This window comes from Fistularia commersonii, chromosome 1 (assembly GCF_037954325.1).
Source record: "Fistularia commersonii isolate RoL2024-O1a breed Wild chromosome 1, RoL_Fcom_v1.0, whole genome shotgun sequence".
NCBI lineage: Eukaryota > Metazoa > Chordata > Actinopteri > Syngnathiformes > Fistulariidae > Fistularia > Fistularia commersonii.
In genome coordinates, this window is record NC_141284.1 from 17,771,809 (window position 1) to 17,782,090 (window position 10,282).

Sequence of the window (10,282 nt, forward strand, 5' to 3'; positions counted from 1 at the left end):
GACATCTAAAAGTTTGTAGAAGTTTGAAACACGATGAAGGTTATTGCTTGTATTTCAAATTTAACCCAGACAGGATAAGTCTTATCAATTTGGAGGTGAATTACCAGTTCAGCTCGCAGATATATTGCCAGCATAGAGAAAACCTATAAAAAAAATCCGCGGCAGGTTTAACATTAACTGTAATGCGTTTTAAATTATGACATCTGTTCAACGAAAAAAAACTCGGGGATTCCTCGCTTTTGAGTCGAAACTATCAGACAGCGATGACTCGGTACGTGAAAAGCATTTTTACGACGCTCCCCGGAACACAACGTGCTCAACTAGTGGCCTTGCTTCTCCCAGCAGACAGTGAACGCATCATCCGTCCAGGGGCGGGCAGGCTAGGCGCTAACCGTGCAGTATGGCGGACGATGGAGACAGTTCGAGCGGCCCAGTTGACAACAGCGGCGGGCAGGGGTCGGCGGATGAGTTCGGTGGACTCGGCCTCGGCGGAATGTTGCTAAACATTGGTATTTTGGTCGCGGTGGCGGCGCTCTGCCTGGCGGCGTACCGGCGGTGGGGCAGGCGGCTGGTCTCCGACGCGGCCCACGGTGACGAGGCCTCGGCGCTTCCAAAGATGAGGAGACGGGACTTCACTCTGGAGCAGCTGCGGGAGTACGACGGACTCCAGAACCCCCGCATCTTGATGGCTGTCAACATGAAAGTTTTCGACGTGACCAGCGGCAAAAAGTTTTACGGGAAAGGTGCGTGTGCGGCGGGCAAACGGCTGCGTTCCAGCGGCCGGAGTTAGCTTGGCGTGTTGTTGTTACTCGTCCTGGTGGGCAAAATTTGGGCGCAAACCTTTGTGAATAGCTAGCGTCGTTGTTTGGCTTCGGGTGTTTGAATGGATCCGCTAACTGTTACCTCTACACCTGCCTGGGGCGCCCACCGATGTTTGCTCACTCCCATCTTCGTATTTAACCAACCCGCTAAACCGAACAAAACTGGAAAGGTCGAGTTTTTCGGGGGGTGAAAAGCACACTTGGGGTCGAAAAGTGCTCTAAACGTTAGCTAGCCCTCTTAAGCTAGCTTGCTAGCTTGTTGACGTGCACAGGGAGACACTGCAACGTCTCGTCCCGCCACTTGTTTACTGGACGCTACTCTCAGCTAGAGCACTGGCAACTTTCCAATGTGTTTAAGTTTTACACCTTAATTACTACTAAATCTCAGCAGAAGCAGATCTACATAAACAAACTCTTGTTTTCTGCGTTTACGCGCAGGTGCGTCAAGAAATGCAGTTATTTCTAGATAACCCCGATCAGTTAAACAGTCCAGCATCTGCCTAGCCTGCTTTAGATTTTCGGGAATATTCAAAAAGGACTATATTTTTGCTGATCTCAAATTGGAAGCTAAAGGAAAACATTACACAGCAACACAATGGTTTATGTCATGAGCAAAAACTAAACATGTTTAAACACGTGTTTTCAATAATATTTTCACCAGTTGTAAGTATTGTAGACCTGGCTGTTTTTAAGATACCAAGGGGCAAGTATGCAGAATTTTAAAACATACACAATTGAGAATGTTGTGCAAAAGAAATCGGAAGAACTACCATGTGGTTATCAAACGCATTCCGATATGAGAAGTGCTGAACTGACTGATGATGGATAATGCCTTCACTGCTTTGGGTGTTTTGGCCCTGAAGGAGTTTTTCCCTCAAGTCATCTCAGGTTACAGCTCATTGCCGCAGTAACCAATTAAACCCATATATCTTTGCAACACAAATCAGTTTGGAAGTTATGTTTCATTTGTCCGCACAAGTAGACAGTGGTTTAACTTTACTATAATATCCGTTGGAAAAATGTTCATGAGCCTATTGTCACACCCCTGCAGACCTTAGGGTTTGTAGATGGGGTTGCTTGGATTGATCCCAATGTCTTACTAATCACCTTACTTTGCAGTGCCGCATCTTATAAAAAATTTTTTCTTTGTTTGTTTTTAATGCAACAGAAATATCCTCACATGGTGGTAGTCATTTTTTTCCTTGAGAAAATTATGCAGAAGTATTACGTGATTGTTTAGTATGTGATTGATTGACATGACAGGAGGAAGTGAACCATATCATTTATTTTCTTTATTTAATATTATTTTCATATTTTATTATTATTTGTTTTAATTATAGCCAGGCTAATTTCTGTGTTTCAGTTTATTTTCCAAACTTAGAGTCATGATTGTCTCAGCCTTATTTGGGGAAAAAGAACACGCTCTTTTTTTTCCTCATAAAAATATCTGAAAAATGGGAGGAAATCAGGTGCATCACCTGATTTGCCTGACAGTGGTTGAATCCAGGGGTAACATAAATTTTAAGTCAAATACTGGTGTTAATGTTTATGAAAAGTATGTTGTAAGAACTTGGGGACGTCGGCTCAGCAGCATGCTGCAGGCACATTAAGTGCTGCATTTAAAAGTCATTGCATACTTCTTATTTCCTTCCATTGCTTATCTCGCCTGCTCAATCTGTTTTTAGTTTTTTTTTCTGTAGCATTGGTTGTCATTTTCTGTGCACAAATAAAGCGAAGGCATCCGGAGGAATGGGGTCACAGGGACTCGAGAGCAAACAGCGGCTCACTCCTCTCTGCCTTTTTAGCAAATAGAGAAAGAAGCACTTATATAACGTTGTCGGCTCAGTCTTTCTGCATTTTTTTCCTTTCTCCTTTAATTCAGGTCGATTTACTTGAAAGGCTCTGTAGTTTAACTCCAGGAAACTTTAACAATGAAAAACAATCCTGACAAAATAGTTGCCGTGTAATTTTCTCAGATGTTGTGTTCAGACGGAGATTTTGATAAAGCCCACTTTAAGGTCCACTTTATTCATAAAAGTCCAAATGAAGAACATTTTATCAGCATTTTTTTTCTGGTTAGAACATAAAACAGAACCTTTTTTGCAAAACAGTGTCAGAAAATAGGGTCATTGAGTTTCATGCACAATCTCTGGTCTAATATAAAAAAATATCTATCTCTCTATCCTGAAACTCATTGTGTGGAAAGTATTTTTTAATTTACTTGGTATATTTATTCATTTATTCTCTTAAATCTTTGCTCCCCCAGTGGCTGATATAGATTTAATAGAAAATGAGAAAACCATCTTGGAGTTCCCCCCCCAAAATTATCTTGAATGGCCAGAAAAATAGGAACTAATGTTAAATTAATAAAAGGAAGGAGACATTCTTTTGCGAAAATAATCCCACTGCCAGAGCTTTACAGCAGACAGCCTGGTCATTGAAGGTGGGATTAACAAGTACAGATGGCACAAATTGATTGTCTGACCTGTGATTTTTCACACCAATCGTTTTTTCGAAAGATTTATGCCGATTCAAGCTCATACATCAGCCTTTGGTAATTTTCACACATTGACTTTGTAACCCTTTTTTGGTCTCTTCATATTGTGTCAGCGTCAGAAGAATTTTCAGTTAATTTCGGACCTCATGGTTGTTTTTCCCGCTCACTTTTGCCTCATTGGTCTTTTTTTTTTTTTTAACCATTTCTGTGCTTTTTGTCAGTAAATTCAACTTTTTTTTTCAAGTTTTGGCTATTTTTTCTTTTTAATTTTATTTGTTTATTTATTTATTTTCTCCTCACCCCTTTTCTGGATTACCTGACATTTGTGTAGTTTCATTTTTAGCTTCTTTTTATCTAAGCTAATACCAGCCTCATTTGTGAGTCTTTTTTTCTTATTTATTTCATTGAAAAGTCTTGACAGATTTTCATCATTACTTTTTTGTACTATATTGTCAGGCAATATCTAACAGGGTATAAACACTTATTTTAATTTCTTGTTTTTGTATTGGTGTTTGTCAGATCCAGATGGGGATTTGGCAGGCAACCTTCCAAATAAACCCTGTCACTCAACATCTTGATGACTCACTCCACTAAAATGAACCGTAATTATTCAAATGCCGCCTCAGTGGCATCAGATGTCATCCTGTCAGACGGCAGCCAGAGCTTCGACCTCCTAACAGTGGTATTTGTCCAGTCGACTTCAACATCTGACGAGTCACCTGACAGGATGTCAATCAGCCTGTTAGAATTATGAATGGCCCCAAAGCATTGGCACGTTACTTCATTGAATATTTACGTTTTAATAATCAGAAATGTTTAAAATGAACGATACTTTGGAGTTTTTTACTGCCAACATTTTCATCTGTTTTTGTCCGTTGCTAATTTCAGGCTTATTTTTAAGGTTGCCTGGCAGCAGCAGGTTCCATTCCCACTTGAATATGAATCTAAAGATAAACCCTTGTCATTTCCTATCATGGCAACTGGACTTATTTGACAACGATTAAACATTACCCCGATGACTGAGAACTCTTACAGATGTTGTTCAAGATAAGGGGGGGGGGGCAGGGTTGTGTTTTTCAGGTAATTTTCTAAGGTCTAGTATGTATTTAAAGTGGGTATGTTGCAAATTTTGCAGAAATATTTTGATGTGTTTTTTTTTTTTTGTCAAATAGCCTGTTGTTTCTTAAATGTTTATTTTTAACATTATCATAATTTTTTTATCATCATTATTCGAGAAAAAGACCTGACTACCATACTTGCAAATTGTTAAAAACCTAAACAAAAACTAAATGAAGAAAAAAGCCCAGATGTTGACAGTGAAGTAATTTTCTCACAGCTTGAAATAAAAAGTAATTCATGACTAGTTTTCAGACAATTAATAAATATCAGTCATCATTAATGAACTTTTAAAACACTGGCTGTGCTTTGTGATACCTGCCACTGAGGAAGTACCTACAGCTTTTCAAGTCATGGGTTGAAATGAACCATCCTCAATTCGTGTTTGGGTTCAAATAGGTAATAACAGACGCCCAGGTCAAGTTCAAACACAGACTTGGCGCTGACACATACACCTGATTTATTACACAGTAATAAACCCAGTATAGAATGGGGATGCAGGTGGCGCAGCGCCATCTGCCGTTTTATCTTCAAGGTGAAGTCAAAGCACATCTTATCTCTCAGCCGATAAGGCTCGCTGTTTTTTTTTTTGTTTTTTTTTTGCTCATCTCCGTTGCTGTGTTAATCGGAGTGTTTCTCACATGTCGGTCAGATGATGCTCGGTGGGTGATCGGACATGTGACCGCGACCTCGGGCCAGGCACGGGGCGCTCCACTCGCATCATGCTATTTATTTATTTTATCGCTGTTATTATTGTCATCATTCTTCTTTTCAACGCATTCAACCAGGGGTGACTTCCCTTGTTTTTGCTGCAACTCGTATCATGAAGTCAGTGAGGCATTTTAATTTCTACACAAAGAAGACAGAGAAAATACAAAATTTAAATCAAATGAGGGTTGACTGGGTCATCATTGACCAGACACGTGGGTTTTCCACCTGACACCTCAAAGTAGATGAGGACATTTTTATTAAAAAATTAAATAGAGATTGAAGTTTGCCGCTCTGAGTCAGACACTTTTAAACGTCCTGAACAATTGGATTCTGTTATGACATTTTTTGATTTAAATTTTTCTCTCAGTTTCTTCTTTCTGTTTTTGGATTTCAGGTAATTTCCATTAGAACTTTTTGGGGGTGATTTCCCACTGATTCCGTTTTTTTAGAGCATATTGCGAATCGTGGATCTGACAGAAATGTTCAATGTAATGGCACAAATTCAGACCCCTGACCTATGATCAAGTTTCTGGATGTGACTGAGCTGTTAACAATCCTTCAAAATGGATTATGTCGTTTTGGTGAGGTTTGGGTATGGAATCAATTTATTCCCCGATTATGAGTTTAGATCCGGAATTAGAGACATCCATATAAAACTTTATTAACAAACTCAGTAAAACAACCTTAGTTCAACCTCTCCAACCAAAACTCCAGCAGGATGCTAGTACTAATATTCTACATCCTCCTGCCAAGCGAAATGTCCTGCTCGCCTTGTTCTCGAGCAGTAATCCGATCCAGGATCTATTTCCAACCACCTCGAAAACCCTCTTTTAGTCGGGTTTATTGACCATTTCGTCAAGGAAAACCCAAATGCGATGTGAAGAGATAACTTCGTGCTCACCGCTGCCTGACAGGCCACCAGCCCAAGTTGAGCCCCGCCTCTCATCGGCCGGCAGCTGTGATTGGACAGACAGTGGACCGATGATGATGCTTTTAGAGACAGGAACACCAGTGGGATGGAAAATAATCCAAAGGAACTTAAAAGAAACAATTTCAGGAAAGTTACTATGCAGAGGCTTTCCTCAGTCTGATCAGAAAGGACATGCAGATGCATTGTTTTTATTCAAGGTTTTTGGTGCTAAGATTGTTGTCACTGAGACATTTAATGTGAAGGAGCTGTAAGACCACTTGTTTTGCTAAAAAGATAAATAATCTACTGTTTAGAAAAGGGGCGTTCTTTTTCAGGTTGTCACCCTTAGAAATCAAATTTCCCTATGGCATGCACCACTGGAGAGACATGTTTCCTATTCTATTTCTATATATATATATATATATATTTAATATTTCAAATACACTTGTGGTTCAAAATGTTGACATAAGAAGTATGTGATTTTAAATGTTTTTAACTGTAAATCTCTAATGAAAGAGTAAGATTGGTGTTCCAGTGAGTTCATTCTGATGATTTTATATTTTTATTCTTCCCTATTGATCTCAGCTCTTGAATTTACAAACTTGTCCCAGGAGTTTTGATCAAGCATGTGCCTTGTCGTCCCCCCACAGAGGGTCCATACGGTATATTTGCAGGCCGCGATGCCTCCCGAGGCCTGGCTACCTTCTGCCTGGAGAAGGATGCCCTGAGGGACGAGTATGACGACCTGTCGGACCTCAACGCCGTGCAGATGGAGAGCGTCAGGGAGTGGGAAATGCAGTTCATGGGTAGGCACACATCCCTCCACCACAGAAAATAGACCTCTTACACATCCGTTCAGCTCCTGTTACAGACTGAGTGCCCTCAGCTGTTTCATCATGTGTGCTTCTGGCCTTCTGTCTTTGTTTCGGTATACAGTACGTGTCAGTGTGTGTGTGAGTTTGTCTGCTTTTTGGGATTGGGGGTGTTGGTTTATTTTAGTGTGCGAGTGTGATGTTTGTTTGGTAATCAAACTGTTTCCTTCTGTTATGCTGTGTGTGATCGCTGTCACATTGAAGCAGGACCATGTTGGTTTGACCTTAAGAGGTTGTTGAGGTCAAAGCGGCTGGAAACCTTATAGAATTGGTTGATTCTGGCGCTCTTGTGACTGTTTTAGATTTGTGTGAAGACACAAATGGCTCCGTCATGTGACTGGTCACATGACAGGAATCGAAGAAAACCTCCATGCCTTGAATTTTATGATAATTTCTGTTAACTTGGTACATAAGGGTATATTTTTGAAATACTTGCCTGGGGCGCCTGCCGATGTTTGCTCACTCCCGTCTTCGTATTTAACCAGCCCCCTTAACCGAACAAAACTGGAATGGTCGCGTTTTTTGGGGGGGGAGCACACTTGGGTTTAAAAAGTGCTCTAAATGTTTGAAAGGTAATTGATTTATTTATTATTTGTCAAAAAAGTGTTTTGAGAGTTTTCAAGCATGCCCCCTCCTTTTTTTATCCCTATTACAGTCGTATGATATTTGAACGGCCATTTCATTTTGTATGTTTGTTGCAAATTCTTTTTGACATTTGACATATTTTGATGATTTTTATTTTTTTCTAATTTCCCTCTCTGACAAATGAACTGATGACTTCAAATATTATAACTTTTTTTTCTTTTTCTTTTTCTTTTTTTTTTTTTTTTAAAGAAAAGTACGATTATGTCGGCCGGTTGCTGAAGCCTGGCGACGAGCCGTCGGAGTACACAGATGAGGAGGACATCAAAGATCACCTGAAGCACGACTGAGCACCTCTGTCGCCCCTCTCCTTCCCCAAAAACGCCTCCAACAACCAATCGACCAGAGCCTGGACAGACCCGACCCCCTTCCCGAGCCCACCCCATCCATCCACCTGCCCCTTCTGCGTCCTCTGGGAGGGAAGGACTAACTAGTGTCACCCTCATCCTGCAAAACTACAGTTGGGGGTGGAGGTTCTCGGGGAGCCGTGTCATGGGGGCGGGGTTTCTTTGCTGTAGAGTATTTGAATAAATGCCTTGAGGGGCGGTGGGGGGTGGGGGAGGGTCAGGGCGGTCTCTGTGTTGGTCAGACACCTGACCGATGGGAACGTCAGGATGGGGGAAACATTTTATCTGGTTTTTGTCACGTGGCGACTGACACTGCTTTTCGGCTTCGTTGAATGGCTTATCAATCAGTAAATCTATCAATCGCTTCTTCTCGTGTCTATTCACGATCCAACCCCCACCCCTCCAAAAGGCAGTGTGGCCGAACTAAAGGCAACTGGCGTTGAATTTTCCTGTTCTGTTTGTAGTGTTTGCACTACTGGTTCATCTTCGTTTGTCACCATGTGATTGTATTTGTAGAAAAGGCAGTAGAAGGGGGGCGGGGTGAATTTTTTCACAGGGGCCATTTTTTTTTATCACATCAGAAGGGGCTGGAGTCACTGATGGGGAAAACAAAGGGAAAAAGGTGATTTAAGTGGGTCCCAAATCGAAACAACGCCATTGTTTACACGCCTTGCTAACCAGCTGCGATATCTGTAGTCCCCTCCCCACCCCATCTCCCAAAAATGGTCCAAGTATTAATTGTGCCTTATTTTGTTTGTTGTCTGTTCCGACCCAGGAGAGCTCAAAACTCGGCCCCTCCCCGAGACTCTTTACAAAAAAAGGCGTACTCTCTGTCACAAAGTCAAAAGTCCCGCCCCCCCCCATGTCAACGACAACCCTGTAAATAGAAATACTCAGTGTTACTGCCATATTTATGTAGTTGATGAACTCCATACAATAATGCTACATCTTTTTGTTTCCAGCCAAACCTTTATTTTCTGTTTTGTTTTTGTTTGTTTGTTTTTTTTTTTGTTTTTTTGTTCCTATTTCAATTCCAGGTCGTCTTTTTAAACAGGGGTCAATTCCCTTCAAGGTAATGATTGAAAAATTAAATTGAAATTGGAATGTAAAAAAAAATGTTTCGTAGTGCTGCAGGGTGGGACCGAGAGATGTTTTTTTTTTGGAGAAGCTTTTTTTTCCAGAAAACTAAATGATCCTGTAAATATTATCTTTCATTTTATTAAAGCATGTGCAACAACACCGTGAGCTGCGCCCGATTCCCACCATGTGCTCATGTATTTAAATGTTGTGTGTGAGCGTGTGTGTGTGTGTGTGAGTGTGTGTGTGTGTTGGAGAGAGAGAGAGAGAGTCTGTTTTTGTGTGTCTGTATGTTCGAGGCAGGAAGGGATTGTTTCATGCATAATAAATCGATTTGGTTAATAATTGACGATGTCCGTGGGTTTTATTCGCCATATTGGTGCCTGATTTATCCAGGAAATTTTAAACGATGGATTGGGTTTTGTTTAATGGAAGTAGATCCTTTTTATGGATATTCCAGAAATCCACTGAAGAAGTAACACACAAGCAGTTCTAGGTTCTATTTGTCCCTTTTGGGGTATAAATAGAACTTTCATAGATCTTTCATTGAACATTTCATTCAGAGGAATCTCCTCTGATCAAATTCACCTTTCCTATGTTTCATGTAATTTTTACCACGTTTTTATGGAATGTCTTGTGTTCCAGAAAATCTGAATTTTTGGCTTGTTTTCTATCCTTTTCCATCAATTTTAAGTATAAATCAATACTTTTCTATGATGTTCAGTTATATCATGTAGCTTTCTAAAATTGTTCCTCATTTTGTTGTGTTTACAGACCAATGTTTTTGAGCTTTGACACTGTTCCCTGTCTTTTTGGTGTTGAGTTTGTTAGGGGTTAGTTGGGGACAATATTTATGGAATTATCGTCTTGAAACTTGATTTTAGGGGATTTGAGATTTACTGAGCTGATTAGAGAGAATAAGCAACACATTTCTGAAACAAAAGTAGATTAAAAATACCATTGTTAAAAGATAATGCTGTATGTCCTTTTTTACCTACATCGTAAGTAAAAATAACCACTAAATAATCTTACCGTCTTTGGACAACAGATAACAATACTTGTTGTATTTGACACTGGCACGAGGCAGTGTCTCCCTGAGCCGGTCTCAAGCCCGGATAAATGCAGAGGGTTGTGTCAGGAAGTGCATCTGGCGTAAAACTTTTGCCAAAACCAAACATACAAGTCGAGGACCGGGTTAACAACGACCGCCATTGGTACTGATGACCTACAAGGTACCAGTCAAAATTAGGCTACTGTTGGTCAAGAGGAGAGGGGAGGAAAGGAAAGAG

General features: G+C 40.6%; 1 protein-coding gene across 1 annotated transcript; it reads left to right on the forward strand.

Moving 5' to 3' along the window:
• Positions 1-368: 368 nt before the first annotated feature.
• On the forward strand, positions 369-9,338 carry pgrmc2 (progesterone receptor membrane component 2). The gene is made up of 3 exons (XM_086152133.1): positions 369-743; positions 6,706-6,861; positions 7,762-9,338. Exons 1-3 carry the CDS (start codon positions 401-403, stop codon positions 7,857-7,859), a joined length of 597 nt encoding a protein of 198 aa, XP_086008259.1. The 5' UTR covers positions 369-400; the 3' UTR covers positions 7,860-9,338.
• The last annotated feature ends 944 nt before the right edge of the window (positions 9,339-10,282 follow it).